General features: G+C 39.7%; 1 protein-coding gene across 4 annotated transcripts; it reads left to right on the top strand.

Moving 5' to 3' along the window:
• The first annotated feature begins 182 nt into the window (after positions 1–182).
• Positions 183–13,595, top strand: LOC148012375 (putative methyltransferase PMT21). Of its 4 annotated transcripts, XR_015689075.1 has the most exons (10): positions 185–426; positions 1,590–1,868; positions 2,183–2,331; positions 2,574–2,769; positions 3,143–3,353; positions 4,010–4,307; positions 4,548–4,922; positions 5,019–5,096; positions 12,438–12,710; positions 12,814–12,948. XR_015689075.1 is itself a non-coding variant. In XM_087669333.1 (9 exons), the coding sequence occupies exons 2-9, from the start codon at positions 1,602–1,604 to the stop codon at positions 8,522–8,524; spliced, it is 1,677 nt and encodes a 558-aa protein (XP_087525459.1). In that variant the 5' UTR covers positions 183–426; positions 1,590–1,601; the 3' UTR covers positions 8,525–12,431. The 4 variants fall into 4 exon arrangements, 3 of the variants coding, with proteins under 3 accessions (XP_087525459.1, XP_087525458.1, XP_087525460.1); XM_087669333.1 differs by lacking the exons at positions 12,438–12,710; positions 12,814–12,948 and adding an exon at positions 8,422–12,431 and having other exon boundaries at positions 183–426; XM_087669332.1 differs by lacking the exon at positions 12,438–12,710 and having other exon boundaries at positions 190–426; positions 12,814–13,595.
• The last annotated feature ends 7,605 nt before the right edge of the window (positions 13,596–21,200 follow it).

Raw genomic sequence — 21,200 nt, 5'->3', positions numbered from 1 at the left:
AAAAGCTTCATCTTCATGACATGTGAACCCCTCCCAAGGGGATGAGACAAAAGCTTCATCTTCATGACATGTGAACCCCTCCTAAGGGGATCTCATCCTCATCTCACTTGCTATGGGAGGAAGGGCAAGGAAGCATCAAGTCACTAACTTGCATGTCAAAAAAAGATATCTTGAATGTTGACACAAACGTTGTGATTGTCCATTTAAACGGAAAATCAGCCACCATCAGCCAGTATCATCTCTCCCACTCTCTCTCTCTCTCTCTCTGTCCCTCGTCCTCACAGGTCGCCTTTGTGCTTGGTGAAGAAGAGAAGCTGCATTTTGTGAAACCCTCACTAAGCCTTCCCCCCCCTCTCTCTCTCTCTCTCTGGTTGAGATCAAACTCCTGACTGTCTAGCAGGAGTTCGCCGCAGCGGGATTCAACAGGTAATGGCTTCTCTGAGACTAGTGGCGATGCTTATCTTGCACTCTCTTATTTCGTCTTCTCTGTCAATAGTAGCATCCTTGGCCTGTGATACCACATTCTTGCTTTTCATGGTTTCCTTTCCCATTCCGATCGATGATTCGCCTCTATCATCGCAGCCACTTGCAAGGCTGATTGCTTCTTAAAGTTCATGATTCTTTCAGTAAATGCAATGTATTGCCTGGTTACAAGGACGTTTGCGGTTGATTAAATCTCGAAGCTCAAGTTCATGATTGTTTCAGTAAGTGCAATGTGTAATGATTACAAGGCCACTTTCTGTTAATTCAATCCAAGGTCCATGTTGGTTCCAGTAAATGTGATTCACTGTGCGATTCCTGGGCAAACTGATCTCAGGCTTTCAGTCTCTGTATGGAGAGGAGATTCTAGTGGTGTTTCGCCAGCATTGTTAGGTTTAATATTCCAGGGATATACCACCTTGTACCAACATGTAGACCCAAGGATCATAATATAGATCTGATTCCCGCTAGTCAATTGCCTTGTAAAGCTCCCCATAGTAACATTCTATTACAGCAAAGAGAAATTCAATTCAAGTTTAGAGTTAATCAGTTACTTATCACATGAATAGAAGTGCCTTACGCTATCCAGACCCTAGGATCCTGTTCCCATCGGAGACAGCAAATGTGTCTGTTTTGATCACATTTAGCATCTTTAGTACCCTGGTTTCTGATATGAGCATACCATAAACACATTCAGTTGACTTTGCTACTGAAACGTTGCAGGGAGATTTGTATTCCTACAGTTGTCTGCGGCCTGCACATGTCATGACCTCCGTCTCTTAGAATAGATCCGGTTTCATCTGAGATTTTATTTGACTGCTAGAACACATGCCTTTAGTTTCTTCCATGTGTGTCAATTCTATCTCAATTCAGCATGTGTTGTGAGGTGCACAGGTTAATCTTAGCCCATGACGTATAGATCTATGTCTACTATGGCCCACGTTGCAAGTTTTGCATGTTTCTCACCATTTCATCTTGTTTCTGTTATGCTTACAGGTGGTGTACTTCCATCTCTGAAGCCCTATAATTTTGTATGCCCAAATTTGCATTATCTGCTCAGATAGTGATGCTCATTATCTAATTATGTCAGTCTGTGTGGTCTTTTTCAGAGCTTCTTGAAAATGAAGGAACGAGAAACTAAGTTTAGTTTCACGTCAGAGAAGATGTCAAAGACGCTTCCACTAGCTCTGATGGTGCTGTCTCTTTGTGCAATTTGCTTTTACTTGGGGGGTTCCTTTTGCTCTGACAATGAAAAGCTACTTGAAAAAAGTGATTCTCTGGGGGCAGATGCGAAGCTTGCCGATTGTCAGCAGCCTCACTTGAAGCTTGCCCAATTTCCAGAGTGCAACTTGACTTTCCAAGATTTGACACCTTGCACAGATCCAGCAGTAAGAGCTTGTTCATTGAGATCCTTGTGCTGCTTGGATTCAGATGAAACAGAATCCTTTTTGACTCATTGATTGATTCGAGCATGGAGAAAGTGTAACATGTTCCTTTACTTCAACCACTGTCTGGTTCTGAAAATCAAATCACTCTCTAATAACAGTCATTACTTTTCTATTTATCATGTTTATGAGTTAATGAGAAGTAGCCACTATTTTATAACAAGATGTCCTTGCTAGGTTCAGGCAGGTTTTAAATAGAAAGTTAGAATAACTGTCTATCTAAATGCCAATGACAAATGTACATTGGATTTCTGTAGAGATGGCGCAAGTTTGATCGCTTTCGCATGGCCTTCAGGGAACGTCACTGCCCTTCTTCTGCAGAGAGAATGGAATGCTTAGTTCCTCCTCCAGAAGGTTACAAAGTACCTGTTCGTTGGCCACGCAGCAGAGATGAATGTTGGTACAGGTACTATATTGATAAGTCTTTCACATATTATTCAAATTCTCAAGAAAAACATTTGAGCAAAACTTGGCCTTTTACATAATGATACAATCAACTTAAACTGCAGGTTTGGCTCTTTTACTGGGACTTGTTATTTCATACATTAGCATTTGAAATGACTCATTTTTACATTTGATAAACTAGGCACATTCCTGTATTTGCCAATTGGTAATCCTGTTATTACCAATATATTTTTTGGGTTGCAGAAATGTGCCTTATGATTGGATTAATACTGCTAAGGCAAATCAGAGATGGATGCAGAAAAAAGGAGAGAAGTTCATTTTTCCTGGTGGAGGAACAATGTTTCCTAATGGTGTGGGAGAGTACTTGGACCTCATGGAAGAGCTTATTCCTGAAATGAAGGATGGAAGTGTCAGAACAGCACTTGACACAGGCTGTGGGGTTGGTTCTTCTCCTATGCTTCTATTATTTGCCACAGAGATTCTAGCAGTTTGAATGGTTTTTCTTCCCTTAAACCAGCCTTCTTATTATGGCTACTGTTAAGGCAAAGAGGTTCTCTTTCCTTTCCCTCTTTGTGTAGAGGCAAAAGAAGGCAATTTATTTTATTTACTCTACTATAAGCCACTTTACCATATGCTTTTTTTTTTGGGTTCATTCTTTCCTACAAATTTTTTTGTCTTGTTGGTTTTTCATGCCCACCTTGGTGGAGCTTGCTATAAGAAATTTTGATACTTTCAAGGTCGCAAATTGTCCAAAATTTGCATTCAGTGATTTTGTGCTTATTGTGAAAATTGCTAAATGTATTCTATTTCAGGTTGCTAGCTGGGGTGGATATCTGTTGGATCGTGGGATTTTAACCATGTCCTTGGCACCTAGAGACAATCATGAAGCACAAGTTCAGTTTGCTCTGGAAAGAGGAATACCTGCAATGCTGGGGATCATTGCCACACAGCGTTTACCATATCCAGCATTTGCGTTTGACATGGCTCACTGTTCACGATGTCTGATTCCATGGACTGATCATGGTATGCTTGCTCAGAATTATTATGTATGGTGTAATGCCTCACATGATTATGTGCTGAGGACACGTGTAGAAACATGCACCATGCACACATACAGAGACACAGGTGCATGATAATAATCAAGCATTGCCACTTGTTTTTGGAGTTTGGCACACATGGCTCACAAAGAATGCCTTTCTCTTGTGTATGATAATGCCTTTGTTGGACTCTTCATCCCGTGTTCATGACCATGTTAATTGCAGCTGGTGACTCCTATAATTTCTGTAGAGGTTGTCATCTGAGACAAAGTTCTTCCATAGCTTTAGAATATTTGCACAACCCCATTTACTGTTCTTGCATTATCATGTTTATTGGAAGTTGTGTGGTCATCATGTGGTGGATTGTAATTCCACTGTTCTGTGGTTAATATACATCTTCTTTTGATTTACCTCCTTGCCTCCACTGATGCACTGCAAGCTTGAGTGTGTATGCATGTGTGTGTGTGTGTGTGTGAGAGAGAGAGAGAGAGAGAGAGAGAGAGAGAGAGAGAGAGAGAGAGAGAGAGAGAGAGAGAGAGAGAGAGAGAGAGAGAGAGAGAGAGAGAGAGAGAGAGAGAGAGAGAGAGAGAGAGAGAGAGAGAGAGAGAGAGAGAGAGAGAGGTTTATTTTTGTTTTATACAGGTGGTGTCTTCCTGTTGGAAGTAGACCGAGTGCTACGGCCTGGAGGTTTCTGGGTGCTTTCAGGCCCACCTATCAACTATCAGGTTCATTGGAAAGGTTGGGAGACAACTGAGGAAAAGCAGAAAGCTGATTTGGATCGGATAAAAAATCTTTTAGAGAGGATGTGTTATAAGCTTTATTCAATGAAGGGAGATATTGCTGTCTGGCAGAAACCTTTGGACGATACATGCTATAATAATCGCGAAGAGGATACTATACCACCCATGTGTGATGATAGTATTGATCCAGATGCATCCTGGTGAGATCTTAACTCCAGCTGCAATGGAAAGAAATTTTTGAATGTCTGATGCACTGGTTTTTAAGTTGTGTGCATGCCCAGTATATGACTAGTAAACTGTCTTGAAAGGTGGACACAGTAAAGCTAATAAATCATGAGTTTTTTCACCACATTTGCAAATGCCCTCTATTTGTTTGACATAGTGCTATGACAATGTTTCAGTTCATGCTATATATAATAACGCCTTGCCATAATTGTCAGGTATGTGCCAATGCGCCCGTGTATTGTAAAAAAGAATCACCTGTTTGAGCATCTAGGTGTGGGGCAAATTGGAACTTGGCCAGACCGTTTGATGCGGGCTCCTGAAAGAGCTAGTCTTTTTTCTGGTGGCAGTGAGAGTTCTTTTAAAAAGGATACAAAGTCGTGGCAAAATATTGTCCAGTACTATAAAAAGATTCTTCCTGATTTAGGGACCAACAAAATTCGGAATGTGATGGATATGAACACCCAATATGGTGGTCTTGCTGCTGCCTTGATAGATGACCCAGTATGGGTAATGAATGTTGTGTCCTCATATGCTGCAAACTCTCTGGGTGTGATATATGACAGAGGCTTAATTGGAACAATAAATGACTGGTTCGTAACTTTAATCCTTCAATGATCTCATCTTCTTGTGCTTATGCTAACTTCAGATTATGACTTAATTACTAAATTACTAATTTATGCTGGCAGGTGTGAAGCATTTTCCACTTATCCAAGAACTTATGATTTACTTCATGTCCAAGGTCTTTTCACTTCAGAAAGTCACAGGTATGTGTCTTTGGTGGAAGAAACTCAAACCAGTTTCTTGAGAATCAATTGTCTATTCACAAAAGAAGAGGGAGGAGGGAGAAATTCTATGCATATGGAAGTTATTATTGAATTTATTCTGTAAGGTGTATAATTTTTCCTGTGTAGAAATGTGCATGCAAGCAGGTTGAAATTATGTAGAAAATGTATGTCTAAACAGGTTGAAATTGAACGCCTTCCAATTGGAGCCTTTTAGAATTGAATAGTGGGGTTGAAAAGCAAACAATATGGATCTTGAGGATAATCAAAATCCTTTTGGCATGCAAGTTGCCATTGGAAACATGATATATTTACAGCAGGCAGTAATAATATTTGCAAAACAAGCACATGCAACTCTATGTAGAGAAGCTGCCATATGTTAGCCAAGATCAGCCGGATTGTTTTGTGTGATGAAAAGTTAATCTGAGAAGAAAAGCTACAGAGGATGAAATGCTGTGAATTGAAGAGGATAGATTGTGAAGAGGAGAAAGTGGTAGACTAGGAGGTGTGGGGCCACTACCAGGCACACAACTTGTATTATATTGGAGATATTGGCTTTGGTAATTTTGGGGTGGCAGCATCCTGCAACGTTGATTGGCAACCTTGTGCTCACCTGGAGTCGCATGCTTTAATGCTTGCATGCCTACCAGCCCCCATGAGAGATGACCATTGCTTTGCTGCACCACTTTAGATGGCTGGGCTGATCCCTGTCAAGAACAGGTCATGTGGTGGAGATCCTCCTATGCAGCCCCCTAGCTTACTCTGGCTGCTCATGAAGGTAGAAGCTAAGTAGAGGTGATGTTTCCTGGAGGTTTGTACCCAAACATAGAATACTTGAGATTAAGCTACTTAGCTCACCTCACAAAATTGTACGTGGATGCATTATGCATGGCTCAGGCCAAGTGGGTGATGTGCTGTGATTTGCTAGAGTTGAGTTAGGGACTAGGAATGAGATTATTGTTAATTCAAATACTAAGATTAAGGAGAAGAGTAGTGGGAGACTCAGCACCAACTTACTGTGCTACTCTTTGGACTAAAGCAAGTGATCTCCAACAAAGTTGCTTTGGAGCGAATCCCTTTGACTCAGAAAGAGATTCAGTGCACTCCATTAAAGGCTCTTTGCTTGACATGCTGCCATGGCATTGCTGCATTCTTGGATGTAGGGATTTAGTAATGAGGTAGTGATGTGATACTAAGCTTACAAAGCTAACCAGAAGTCTGCATTTTTTTGAGGTGCCTTTGTTGTGGCAATTAAATTAGATATTAAAGCTTCAAGGAATAGGAGGCAGCTATCTCATGCGCTGTAAGTTTGGAAATTCCTTCCCACATAGCTATACCACATTGCCAACTGTTTTGGCAATTGATGGATTGATCCTCTTGCCTACTTGCCTCAATCAATGCCCATCTTTCACACATGATCATGCACCATGGTTTTATCCTTCTCTTGAGTATCTATTTGGACCTATAGTGTCCAGACTCCAGTGTATGTTCTTGGGTTCTAGAGTCTACTCTTGGTATGTCTTCCCCACTAGGCTTGTTACTGGCCTTGTGTGCTTGGTGTACTAGTAATTTTCTGGAACAGTATTGTAGAGTCAACTTTCCTTCAAAATGCTTAGTTGAATGATAACCCTTGAACTTGAGTTTTTGTTGAAGTTGTATACTTGTGTATATGAAGTAATACCTGCTTTGGTCAGCTTTTCTAAGATGTAGCATTACAACCCACCTGGGTCCTGGATGTTAGGCAGAAACAAATGTGAGAAGATCGAAGGTGTGTGCATGTGCATGATTGCCCATGAATTGCTAGCTATGGAGGTTGTAAAAGTTGGAGATTGTGATGATGGAGAATGTGGGTTTGTCTGCAATGCTATGAAGGGCATATGAGCTCAAGATGGCTTTGGTTGTAAGCTAGTCATAAGGCATCAAGGGAGGTCGCTCAAGTAGGTTTTCTCACTGATCATGGTGGCCAAGCCAAATCTCCTCTGATTGTTCTCGCCGTCTTCCTTGTCTCCTCTTTTTCCAATCCCAAAATTATCAAGGTTCAAGATGGTGGTTTTTTCTGAAATGCTAGAGATCCCCTGAAACATGATTTTAAATTTTTAGAATTTGATAAATTTTGGAAAAACCCCTTTTTAGTGTTGAAAATCTGTCAAATCTTCCATATTTTCCTTTTTGAAGGGTAAGGAGTTTGATTTGGCCCATGGAACTTTGTCAACAGATGTCACCAAGATGTGTTCTCCAAGTTTAGGATTAACATGTGATTAACTCCTAACATGAGTTGTGTAGGATATTAACAGGTCTGTTGGTGTCAGAGATTCATTTTTTTGAGCTACAGATCAATTAATTTTTTAATACTTAAGTGCAAAAATATACATTTTGAATAGGGGCTTGCTGAAACTTATTGCAAGAGTCTGATCTAAATGATTTAATTTGGGTAGAAGGCCAAATTTTGGGCTAGGGCACCCAAGTTAATAATTTGTGGATTAAAACATGCTTTTTATGCAAAAATGCCAAGGGAATAGCTGGAAAAGTCGGAGTGAAGCTGAGCGTGCAGTTTTGGGACAGATTGCAGTATATTTGGAATTATAGTGAGTTGGGATTTCAGCAGCAGCTTTTGCAGCAGTCATGCAGTCTGGACGGCTCATGGCTGTGTACATGCATCGCTAGTAGTCTCTCTTCTCTCTTGTATAGTTTACTTCAAATAACAAGCTGATTTCTCTCTAGTATCTCTTGTGTGTAGATTTTGCATGGACAGCCTGGTTTAGGGCCGAGCTAAAGTGTTAGGCACTAGCGATAGCTATGGTCTTCTCTACTTAGCATAGACTTTCCGTTTAGGGTTGCATGCAGACCGTCTGCAGCACTTTAGTCCTTCTCTCACTTGAGGGCATTAGGATTGTTGTTGCCAGTGCTCCTGATCTTCATGCAAGTGTTATTTGAGGTGGTTTTGCATAGATTGATGCTTTCAAGGCAGATTTCGTCAATTTTGGGGTCTATTAGTCATTGTTGGTGAGAACAATTGGTGTTGGATTTGCTCTGGAAGGGGTGCCAAGCTTAGGGGCCAATGCGTGTTTTGTGCCTCTTAGAAGGAGCATTTAGCTCCTTTGCATTAAGGTTATCTGATTTACTGATTAAGTTTATGATTATTGTCCTTTGGGTTTCCTAGAGGCCTGTTTCATGGTTTTGTTACCAGGATATCACCCACATTTTCAAGGGGTGAGCTCATGGTTGCTTAGGTGCAAACACTTCGATCTGATTTCAGCACTACATGCTTTAGATATGTCAAGTATTTTCGTTTCTTCATGGTTTACAGTGATCATTGGATGTGGGCCATATGGGATGATTATATGCCTAGTGATCATCACGAAGTGGGCAAACCATTGAGAGGGAAATACAAGAAGGAAAGGTCAAGTTGATGTATGTTGAGTTCATGTTTGGTTGCACATAGTGTATGCTTGTTTATATGGAATGCTTTCTCATGCTCATGATGTGTCACTGGTTCAGATCCTTTGGTATGGCTGTGTGGATCCTTTGGGATGGCAATAAGCATAAGCATTGTAAAGCAGTGTGTCCTTTGCGATATCCATGAGTATAATTCTTGTAAAGTAGCCATGAAGGATGATTAAGGCATCGAATGGTGCACACTGGCTGTGAAAAGATTTGTGTGGTATGTAAACTCATGCCTAGTTTTGGCTGCTACTGTTAATGTGTTGCCAGTTGGTTTTTGAGCTGTTTGCTGCAGGTTCTGCAGGAACAAGGAAAATGAGTCCTAGTGTTTCTTAATTGTGCAGGATGATTGATTCCTTGCAAAGGCACAATTTAGGGCATATGTTATTGTCATAATAGGTGTCTTTGCTTGAGGATCCTTTGGCATGTTTTCTAGGTGATCTAGAGAATAATGCTATCTTTTGTATTCTTGGCAATTATGTGCAGGCACAGATATGGTTGTGGTAGAATCACAGGTCAGGACACTGGCAATATAGCAGGAATTGTTGTTGCCTAGTTAATTACAGCATATTGGAACCCATGTGCTTGATTTTGTAGGCTTAGTCATGGACTTGAGTTGAGACTTTTTCTTATGTTGGCGAGTTTGCCTAGAAGATTCTCTATTGGTTTTTGTCCTAAGTCCTTCGAGAGGGTTGTGTCTTCTTCTATTTTTGTGTAGTTGATATAATCAGCCCATTTTGTTACCTAAGATTCAAGTTAGCACATTGGCTAGTTAGCAAACTATCGCCTATCCCATCAAAAGGCAAGGTGATAGCCTTTGTATCACTCCATCTGTTGATTTTGTGTGAGTCTTGAGAGGCAGGTCATATGGCTGATGTGGGAGTGGGTCTCAGTCTCTCATTGTTGCAGCTTGGTGCACTTGGACCTCTAGGAAGAAAAACATATGTAAATGTTGATTTGATAACCTTCAGCTATGCCTACTAATCAAGGTACTTCTTTGTGGAATTCTTCCCTTGGGCAAGGTGCTGAATTGGCTGGTTAAGGCAGTAATCTCTAGTTGACAATTTAAGGACAACAAATTATTCTGATGCCAATTTTGAGAATCCCAGATACTTTGGAGGTAGTTGAGTGTTTTAAGCTAAGAGGCTTGCCCAGGTTACGGCTAGCTAAGGTTTACTTTGGAACCACAATGTTGGTATTTAAATTGGGATGCAAAGGAATGTGTTTGGAAACATGCACCCGAATGCATAGAATGAAATGTATGGGAACTTTTCCTTGCAATCAGGTTTTTTGAGTGGAATGCATGGGAAATTGCATAACACTGAAGGCATATGAGTGTACATGTAACTAGGGTTAGTCTTGGAAACCCACAGCATGTACTGAGCTAAGAGAAAAGCTTTTGCTGTTTAGCAAGTTGCATGTCAGTACAACATATTAATAGGTGATGTAAGAGAGCACTATTGTGTAGGCATTTTTGAATAGTTGTTTAAGGGTTAGTAACGTGTGCACTATACTTTTCAAGATGGATTCCTTTGAGGCATGGTCATCTTTGGTGTTACAAAGCAGTTTAGTCCTAGTGTGCAAGGCATTGATGCGGTGATGCTAGCAGCTACAATGAGAGCAGTTAGGACTTTCTTTGGCCAGCTTTGAGACAAAAGATAGATGCTTTCATAAGGGATTCACATTGTCTGAAGGCATCAGGTTTGTTGCACTCTCCGCTTGTTAAGGTCGGATAGTGGGAAAGCATGGCTCTAAGTTTTATCTTGGAACTTCCTAAAGCACTAGCACAAAATGATAGTAAGTGGACTGTTGCACGTAGCTTTAATAAGTAGATCCATTTCATTTTGATGATAAAGTAGATAAAAGTGCATTGTATGGTAAGATTCTTCATTAGAACATCTTACAAATTAATAGCATGCTTTTGTTTATCATTGTTGATATAGATTCACATGGAGGAGTCAATATTGGAAAGCAAGGATAGCTCTCCAAAATGACTTAACCAAAACAACAGCCATAGGGAATAGTTTCGCAAGGGGTAACTAGATTCTCTTTTGTGTTAAAAAGGTTTTTGTAGAAGATCAATGAAGCAACTTATTGGTTAAAGCTGCTAGATAATTGGAGGATCCGTAATGCCTTTCATGCGGATTTGTTGAGGCCTTTTCAAGAGGTGTGCTAGAGGATACACTTGATGAGGTTCAGCTTGAAGTTAAGGAACTAGATGAGATTTTGGTTTCATAATTAGTTTTGGCATATAAAGAAAGGAAAATAAGAGTTAAAGTTTTTTATCGCTATTTGGTGAAATTTTATGGTTATTTACCAATGGACGCAAAGTGGATTGATGAGGGTGATTTGACACTAAGCAAATTCACCTCAATTGTTTCAACTTTATTTGAGTTTTTTGAGTTAGAGCTGACTTTGGTTAAGGCTCTTCCAGGTTTAGTAGAGCCATAGAGATTTGGAGAGTTGCTTGATGCTCAATGAGGGGATAGCACCTCCACTCCCTCTCTATCATCAGGCAGGGATAGGCTGAAGTATTTAGCATAATGATCTTTGAGCTTCTCTATTCAGCATAGACTCGTTGTCCAGGGTTGTGTGTAGGATGTGTCCTTTGTGGCTGTGTGCATCACTTTTTCTCACGTGAGGGCATTTGAATTGCTGTTATTAGTGGTTTTGATCTTTGTGCTAGTTCTTTTTGAGGTGTTTTTTTTCGGAAATCAATGTTTTCAAGGGCGATCTCTTAAATTATGAAGTCTATTAGTCGACCTGTTGCTGGTTAGAGACTGCTAGTGGTTGTGCATAGGTTGACATATTTAGCATAATGATCTTTGAGCTTCTCTATTCAGCATAGACTCGTTGTCCAGGGTTGTGTGTAGACTGTGTCCTTTGTGGCTGTGTGCATCACTTTTTCTCACGAGGACGTTTGAATTGCTGTTGTTAGTGGTTTTGATCTTTGTGCAAGTTCTTTTTGAGGTGTTTTTTGGGAAATTGATGTTTTCAAGGGCGATCTCTTAAATTATGAAGTCTATTAGTAGACATGTTGCTGGTTAGAGACTGCTAGTGGTTGAAAGTCTAAGGTTTGAGAGCAGAACCAAGTTCTTTGTATCCAATTGGATTTGCTCTAGTAATCCTAAAGAAATACTGCAAGGGTTGCCAAGCTTTGGAGCCAATCTGTGTTTTGTGTCTCTGAGAAGGAGCATTCTAGCTCCCCTATGTTTAAGTGTGTTGATTGTTTTATTCCCGATTTCATGATTACTGCCCTTAGGGTTTCCTAAAGGACGGTTTAAACAAACCCACTCGAAAAGTAGGCTGCATAAGAGTTGCCAAGCTTTGGGGCCAATCTGTGTTTTGTGTCTCTGAGAAGGAGCATTCTAGCTCTGCTGTGTTAAGTGTGTTGATTGTTTTATTGCCGGTTTCATGATTAGTGCCCTTAGGGTTTCCAAAAGGCCAGTTTCAACAAACCCACTTGAAAAGTGGGTTATATTTTCCCATGAGATGGTAACTCCAACTTACGGTTCTCTAATTCAAGTTTCTCACTGGTCAGTCAAGCATTGTAGGTTTTCATGCACTACCTTGGCCTTGTGAACTAAACTATTTGCTCAGCTGCATTGTCTTTTGGACTACTGTGCGAAGTGCATGTTTAATAGTAGTAATACACTAAATAAAGAATGGGGCTCTTTTAAGCCAAAGTTAATATGATATCAGAGGATCTCAATGTGTAATGGCTTAATATTGAAGTCTTAATAATGAATTCAGGTTGGGAAATTTCAAAAATTCTTCCACTGAGAACTCTCATCATGGGGCATTTCAACTTTTGATCGTTCATGTTGAATGATTTATCTTTTACCACATTGATCAATTTTTGTAATTTTGTTGATTTGACAGTCAACTCAGATTCCTTTAAATCACACTTGGACAGAAGGTAGTCCAGGTGCTCGTTCTATATGCATATGCTGCACAGTGTAGGATGATGGATTAGAGCGAGAGAATGACATTTTGAAAATGCAGCAAGTTAGATAAGGATGTGACAAATGCCTCCTCAAATCAAGAAGCTTTCTAAACTAGGTTAGAGGAGTATTGCATGACTACAATGTTTCTGGCCTGAAAGATGCCTGTTTTTGGTTATGACAATTTCAAAAAAGAGTCCCTGGTATCAAAGTGAGCTGGGCTGAAATGTTCTTATTTTTACACATTTGAAGTATAATATGGAACATGCAGTTTGACTATGTGAGATTCTAACTTAATCATATTTGTTGAACAGATGTGAAATGAAGTTTGTTTTGTTGGAAATGGATCGCATTTTGAGGCCAGAGGGGTATGTTATTCTTCGTGATGCACCCAACTTTGTTGATAATGCACTAGCAATTGGAGAGATCATGCGGTGGAAATGCAAAAAGTATCCAACTGAGAAGTCACAGGATGACATGGAACAGCTACTACTTTGTCAGAAGACTTTCTGGAGGTCAGTACAGGAGACTTCTCAGTAAGGGACAAATATTAGTGTTACTGCTAATGTGCCTCTTGATTTATGCACCGGAAAATGGAATTTTTGGTCCAGCAACTCTAAAGAGTCTTTGCTGTGGAAATGGGGGTGCATTGAGGGTATCATCATCCAATCAATTATTAATTGAGAGGGGTGGTGCTCATGGAGAGGATGCGCATTATTCAGAGGATTGTCTATACATCCAATCGCAACAGCAATCTCTACTCTAATTGCAACAGCCTGAGTAATTCTTTCTTGACATCCTGTCAATTTCCAACATGTAAGACATATTCTTTTGAAAGCTTTGTCCGAGGTTCTTTTGTCAATGCACTCCATTCTATATAAGTTTGTCCATCTGTGGTCATGGTGTATATCTCTTTATATCTTTCTTCTTTTATCCGACCAAGGGAAAAAGGTTGGGGGGGCAGTGGTCGTGGGTGGGTTGTGTCAACTTTTTCAGTGTCTCTCCTTCATGAAGTTCCTTGGGACCTACATTGAGTAGCCCAAAGGACATGTGAGCAAAAGTACTGTGAAATGGCAAAAATTCTGTTTTGTAAACAGCTGCAAAGCTCCTTATTACTGAAATGTTTTTAGTAGTCACTTCCTTTTCGTCTCCTGTGCAATGCTGGCTCGTCTTAGTGATTAAACCATAATCTCAATGCTACATCATAGAAGCAATATAGAATGCATACATTGTGAGCCAAAAATAAATATCGAGATCAAAGTGATTGGTTGAAAAACGTTACTTAGATGCTAAGTTTTCAAAATCTAACGTGCAGTATGGATGTTCCACCAAGTAAAGCCATCTCCCAGCTATGTCATCCGCTTAAAACCAGCTGGCGATGTTGCAGAAAATGACCTTTATTTCCAGAATGTACACCCCTACTTTAGATCCTAGCACTGCTAATGAATATCCCCATTTTTGGCTGAAATGGGTGAGGTTTGGTGAGCCCTTAGAGTGATCCAGAATGATGGTGGTGGTTCTGAATTGTTATGGTTGCGCTATTTTGGAGGGATGGCTGTTCTCTTGTTTCTGTGTTCTTTGAGAGTGCCTTTATTTTGGACAACCTCCTCTCTTGTCTGGATAGACTCCTATCTTGTTGGAGTGACCTAGCTTATAATGGAGACCCTCTTTCTTTGGACCCATTGGATTGGAGAACTTGAATGTTGCTTGAGGAATGTTCTTTCTGTTTGTTCGGATGCATTTCATTGAAGCATCAAAACTTGTTGGCTAACTTTGCTTAACTACTCTCCTCGGGACTACAACTTTTTATGGTTTCATCTTAGTTTTATGATATGATCATCCACATGCACATCCTTATAATCAACCCTTTGTTCCTCATAATTAACCCTTTGATTGCCCTAGAATAATTCTTTTGAGACCTCTTTGGTTCGTCTATGGGCACTTTGGAGACATTAGAAGATGTTTAGGAGCTCAAGCGAGCAAGAACTTGTCCTATAGAACATGAAAAGTCGTGTGCTCGATAGTTTGGACTTACATGTCAAGAAGTTGTTATACTTGCAATGTATACTTGGCACTGGTATAACATCTACTCATTAAACAACCCAACACAAGTTGATTGCTAAAGTCTAATAGAAATGTGCTTAGGACCTTTTTTTATATAATAGAAATTTTGACCAAGTACAATTGAGATAATGAATGATTGTGTTATTAGTTTGCATAACTAACTATACATATATCAGCATATTTGTTGAAAACCTAATTGTAAACTTGTGAAAGTGAAATTGGAGATTCAATTTTAAAATTAAAGAGGGAATTTTTCAGAATTGAGCATTGGAAGGCTTACTTTTGAAATTGATCCTAAGCTCTCAATGGAGGCTGAATTTTGAAATTGAGCCTAAGAAGGGAGTAGCATGAGCTAGTCTCTTAGAGACTCAAATTTGAGATTCAGTGTGAGGATAGAGAGAATCTTTGTTGGTTCAATTTTAAAATTGAGCTTGAGAAAAGAAGAGGTAGCCTCTTACATGCCAAATTTTGATATTTATCTTAACTAATGAGAAGTTGCATGCTTAATCCCAAAATTGAGCTTTAAAGAAGTAGCTAGAGGCTCAATCTCAAAATACTCAAACTTAAATTGAGATTGAGGAGAGAGAGGAGGCCCAAATTGGATTTTGATCCTAAAGCTTCTTATATGTTGAATTTTGGAAATTGAGCCTTGGGAGAGAGAAACTAGAGGTCTCTTAGAAGTTGAATTTTAAAATTGAGCCTAGGGAGAGAAACTAGAGTCATCTCAAAATTGAGTCTACAAAGAAAAAAATCAAGATACTTAAACTTGAAATTGAGATTGAGAGGAGAGGAGACCCAAACTGGATTTTGATCCTTCTTAAAGGTTGAATTTTGAAGTTAAGTCTAAGAAGAGGGAACATGGAGATTTCTTAGAAGCTCAATTTTAAACTTGAGCCTAGGGAGAGAGAAGCTAGATATGCAGATTTAGAGTTAGCGACTTTTATTTAATTTTTATGATGAATCTTTTGTGCATATGATAGAAAGATGATTGGAAATGATTGAAATATGTTTGTTGATGTCAACAATTTCAAAAGTTCATTCATTTTCTTTTACACATGTTAAAAATAATAAAATAAAAAAATTTGAAATGCAAAATTTAATAAAAAATGATATTATTCTTAGGTTTTGGGGAACAAATGATGTTCATATGACATAAAAATGAGTATGTTGATGGATCACACTTCGCATAAGTCATATAAATAAAAAAACTAAAAAAAGTCAATAATTTATATTAAAAATGAATAAATATATAAAACATAATTAAATGAAGGAAAAAAGTAAAAAAAAACGTGTTAAAAAAGTACAAAAAATTAGGAGAATATTTGTAATCGTGTAATGAAGATAAAGCATGAGGGTTTTTCTCAATTTGCCTTTATTTATATGTTAGAGTGTAGCTTTAGAGCTTGTTTCTATGAAAAATTATCACGAAATCTCTCTACATCTGTGCAAGCAAGCTAGACATAAATAATAGGGGATGTGGGATTGAAATAGAAATCTATTTGATTAAGTTAATGATTTCTTTGCATATCTTAGCATATAGGCCGTGATTCATATAAGTTTTAAGGGTTCAATAGTACATGTTAGCTCGGTGCTGTTTCTTAGCAACATAGTATGACACTGGTAGAAAGAAATCATGAAAAGATTGTTTGTCTACTTCACATTGGCTAGTTTTTAATTAAGTTGTTTGAGCATAGAGTGCCAAACAATTTGTATATGTAATCTAAATATGGTATCAGAAGATAAATTCCTGGATGCATTGCAATTGTATGTCTAGGTGTGACGACCAACATTGAGAGTGTAAAATTTTCATTTATTGTAGGATAATGCAATATCTTGAGAAACGGATTAAGTGGAGAATATATAGAGTCTCTTGGATTGTTACACTTACATTATGAGAGGACTCTGTTATGCTTGCTTGTGTTCTACGTTTAAGATGGTGCATCTGGGGGCCAATCCATGGGATGTAGGAGAGCCTTAGAAGCCACAACACTATGTTGGGGGGAGCTCTTTGTGTATGTGAATCAAGGTGTTGATTAGTTGTATGTTTGGATACTCTCTCTGTTGGAGTTGGCAAGGAGAAAAATTGTTAGACTACAAATCAATACAAACATGTGATTTATTTAGAGTATTGTACAACCTCTAGATGCTATTGCTCATTGTGAGGCTATGAGGGTAGTTTGGTGAGCATAGGAGACCAGCTAGAGCCCTAGAGCCAGTGTTGGGATTGTTTTAGGTCCCGACAGGTGGCGTGTTTGCTGAGATTTGTTGATAAGTGTGGTGGTTTCCGAATCTTGGTTAATAGGGACTAGTTGTTTAGTGTATGCCAAAGAGCATTAAAATAGATTTGTTATTTCCTGATAGACACCGTTAAGCCAAGATTCAACGTCAAAGAGTTGAAAGGGCTAGACGGCGAGTTGAGATCATTAGGAGGTATTCTCGTAAATGTAGTAGTCCGATATCCTTGAGAAAGAGAGATCTTGTTAACCCAATAAATACCCCAATTAGTCCACTAAGGGGAGAGGAAGCTCTAATATTCCCCTTTCCCTGAAAAGTCAATTTACTTTGAGTAGGAGTGTAACCCCACTAATACACACCCCTAGAGCAAACTCGATTGTCATGATGGCACAACCAATTGCAATACCTGTAAGAATGATGGATTTATTGGTCCTAGGGTTCTCTCTACCCATTTTTAATGGGTTAGCAGAGGAAGATGTAGAACTTCACATTTGTGAGTTCCAAAAATTAATGTTCAATTGCAGAATTTAGGATGGACATCTCATGATGTTTTTCAATATTACTATGAAAGAAAGAGCTACAATATGGTATCATGGCTTGGAAGCCAAAACCATAACTACAATTGATTTACTCTTTATAGCCTTCTGAAGAGAGTTTGCCTATGAGAGGGGTGGTTAGTATTGGCTACATGTTTTGAATGTGACACGTCAAGAGCCCCATGAGAATACTCAAGCTTATGCCAAGAAACCAAAGAGGCATTTCGCAAATTGCAAACCTCTATTCCTATTCCACCTGTTGCCCAATTGTTGTACTTTTTACATGGATTAGACTTCGATATCCAAGTGCAGCTGAGTAGTGTTACTCTTGCTGATATAGACACTACTACTACACGAGTAGAGGAGATAGAGTCGCACTTACAAGTACCCTACACATCTAGGTCAAACCTGAATTTGAGTCTAGGTCCTAGAAGTAATTTGGCATTGATTGGTGAAAGTCAAGGTGCGACTAGTATACATATGACCAATTCGAATGAAAGAGAAAACATAATGCAAAATGTGCCCACGCTGTCGGCTCCTCTTAATGTTGCTATGCTGATGGCTAGCCAAATGGTTCCACTAAATAATGGAAGCTAGATGACAAATCCTAATGTTGTACCAATTAATCACCGGCCGATCCCTAATCAAGTGGTTAGGCTAGTTGAACGATAAGCAGATGATCACGGTTATGAGTTTAGTCGCCAAATGTTGTTGGCAAAGTCAAGGACATGATGAAGCATTATATCGGTATGATAACGAAATAGTATAGACAAATAGTCGCAGATGTTAATTTTGTAAAGGAGTAGCAAAACTTGATAGGAAGTCAACGTCTTGAAGAGGGTGGTCCATCAAGATTTAGATGTAAGTGGTGTGGTGGCCATCACTTTCCGAGAAACTACACTAATGTCAAATGTGACATATGTGGAAAGTTCGACCATTTAGTTAGTACTTGCTGAAGTAAGATCAACTCTCTTTAATAAAAGGGAGTAAGCATCCATGTTTGATTAATCATCAAGCACAAGGGAATAACCTTCACCAGGATGAGGGACCAAAGCAAATATTGCAGAGAGGGAAAGCTATGGTAGAAGAGCTGCCTAGTGGTAGTGGTGTCAGCCTTATCAAAGCTGTGCATGTCAATACCATAGATTTTTCTAATTTACGAGCCATTACGAGAGGACAAAAGGTTAAAGAAGGCATTAGAGATAATGTAAAACCTGTTGAGGCAACCCTAAATAGGATGATAAGGGGACACAAGTCCTTAACCTAGATGTGGAAGCGGGTTCTCTAAAAGCTGTTGGGTGGCAAAGTTGGCTCCAATGGGGAGTTGCCAAAGAAGAATGTAAAAGCCAAGAAAGAGGCATCTAAGCCTATTCAACGAGGACCAAGAGAAAGAATGGTTTGGTGGGAGAAGAGAGCCATTGCTAATTATCATGAAATTGATAGCCAGTTCTCTTTGCTAGGTAAAGCCTAATGTTGTGAACCTCTAGAATAGCTGATCAAGTTATCTCTAGGAGTGCGTAAAAAGTCTAAGAAGATTCTTTGCATTGGGTATATTGTCGAACCCTTGAAAATAGCCCATGTGGGAGATGATTAGTTTGACATGTTGAAGAGCATTGCCCAAGGGTAGTAGTATATGTTGATGGCATATTAATGGATCATGCCATTGTGGATACGGGATCCTTCGTCAACATTATGAGTTCAAAATTGATGGAAAGGGTGGGAATGGAAGTCCAAAAGGATGTCTCCACAATTCTTCGGATGGCTTATGACAATTTAATGCAACCAAAATGTTGCATTGCCAAAGCCCACGTGATTGTTGCTAATGTGGAATGCATTCTGGACTTTCAGGTTATTAGGTTTATAGGGGGCCCAAGCTTTCAAGTATTATTAGGAAGGTCATGGATCTTGCAATTCGATTGTCAAGTTGATATACCTGCTAGTTGCTTGATATTTGGTAGAGGTGCTAGACACGTAATAGTGGATTTATATCTTGAATCTCCTTAAAGCAAGAGAGTACCTGTATCTTCAACAGAATTAGATGCATTAGAGGATCCTTCTGGTAGTGAGACTTCACCATGTAATGAATCAAGAGAGGGTCCACTATAGAAGATGTCCACCACTAGGTGATTCTAAATGAGCCAATAGAACCTTACAATAGAATTAGAAATGTGGACTTGATTGAGCTAGATCTTGGTACGTTGGATGAGTCACAATCGATTAAATTAGGATCTTAGTCTAGAAGAAAGGAAGGACTACGTGTCATTGATCTAATAATTTCGTGATATTTTTGCCTTGAGCTATGATGAGCTGAGGGGTATTCCGCCTAGTTTGGCCATACATACTATTCCCTTGAAGAAAGGAAGGAATATGTGTCCTTGATCCAAGAATTCCGTAATATTTTTTCTTGGAGCTATGATGAGCTGAGGGGTATTCCTCCTAGATTAGCTGTGCATACTATTCCCCTAAAGGAAGGTAGCTGTTCCATTTGATAAAAAGTGAGACATATACCTTTTGAGCTAAGGGATGGACTATTTGAGGAGCTACAAAAATTGTGTAAGATTAGCCTAATAGTTCCTGTACAACACATGGAGTGGTGTTTGCTAGTAGTTATAAGGAAAAAGAAAAACAATCAAATTTGGATTTGCATAGATTTTAGGGAGCTCAATACACACACAGTGTCGTGACGCTGAACGTCTACCACTGCAAACTTGAGGGTATAATTTTTTGCCAAGATTTTGGACTTTTAAGTCAGCGTCATTATTGTAAAAATTACATGGCGCAGCGAACAAAATCTGAGAAAGAGATAGAGAAAGAGAGTACACAACAAGTAAGAGGAGAATTAGGAAATTTCTTTAGCTCCAAACAACTGATACAGAGATGGCTCTATCCACTCGTGTGCTTCCACAGTGAAGCTTAGATGGCGATCTAGATAGAAGATAGGTGAAGAGCTTAAGGCTAGCTGGAACAACTCTAACTGGGTGAAAGATAGATGATGGATGGCTGTGAAGGGGTTTAGCTTTTATAGGCCATGAAGGCGGTTAGGTCGGCATGACCGACCTACCATACGAGCCTCCACTAGTCGGCCAATGAATATTCCAGGGAATATTCCCTTTACCATCGGGCCGGGGACGTTGCCCCTGAACCCACACCAGGGGGGCCGATGGCCCCCCTGGGACCCCCCAGCCAAGGGCCACTTCCATGGCCCCTGGATCCGAAAATAGGGGCCCCTTTTAACTCCCTTACTGTGCAACTCGATGCAATGTGTCTCGAGTTGCTACCAGCTTAACTACTCTGTCCAACCCAAAGGTTAGACCCAGAATGGTCACCTTTTTGCCATTCGGGCACATAGATCTCATTTGATATACAAGTCATGACTCAACCAATGTCTGGGCTCACATTTGGCTTCTTGTTATAATGGGGGCCTTACAGCTTTGAGCACCATGGATCATTGGTGGCACCTTATGAGGGTAGGGCATTGAGCATATCTAACACCCCCCCTCAATGTCCACCTGTAGGTGAACTATCTCCTCAGCCCAATGTCGAGTCTCTGAAGATAAACTTGAAGCAGATCCTTCGTAAGTGCTTTGGTGAAGATATCCGCTCAATTCTCCTCTGTTGGACAGTAGACCAGCTCCACTATCCCATCCTCCATCAAATGACGCACATAGTGATACTGGATCTCTATATGTTTGGTGCGTGCATGAAACATTGGATTTTTGGCAATGGCAATGCAACTCTAATTGTCACATCTCAGCACAGTTGGTTCTTCATCCTGCACTCCCATATGCCATAGGATCCTTCTCAACCATACTGCTTCACATGCAGCAAAACAAGCTGCCTTGTACTCTGCTTTGGTAGAAGACAAT

The sequence above is a fragment of the Lygodium microphyllum genome, chromosome 27 (assembly GCF_053477565.2).
Source record: "Lygodium microphyllum isolate KBCC chromosome 27, Lygodium_microphyllum_v1.1.10, whole genome shotgun sequence".
NCBI classification, from domain to species: Eukaryota; Viridiplantae; Streptophyta; class Polypodiopsida; order Schizaeales; family Lygodiaceae; genus Lygodium; species Lygodium microphyllum.
The sequence above is the reverse complement of the archived record's forward strand: the minus strand, read 5'-3'. Positions and strand labels throughout refer to the sequence as shown.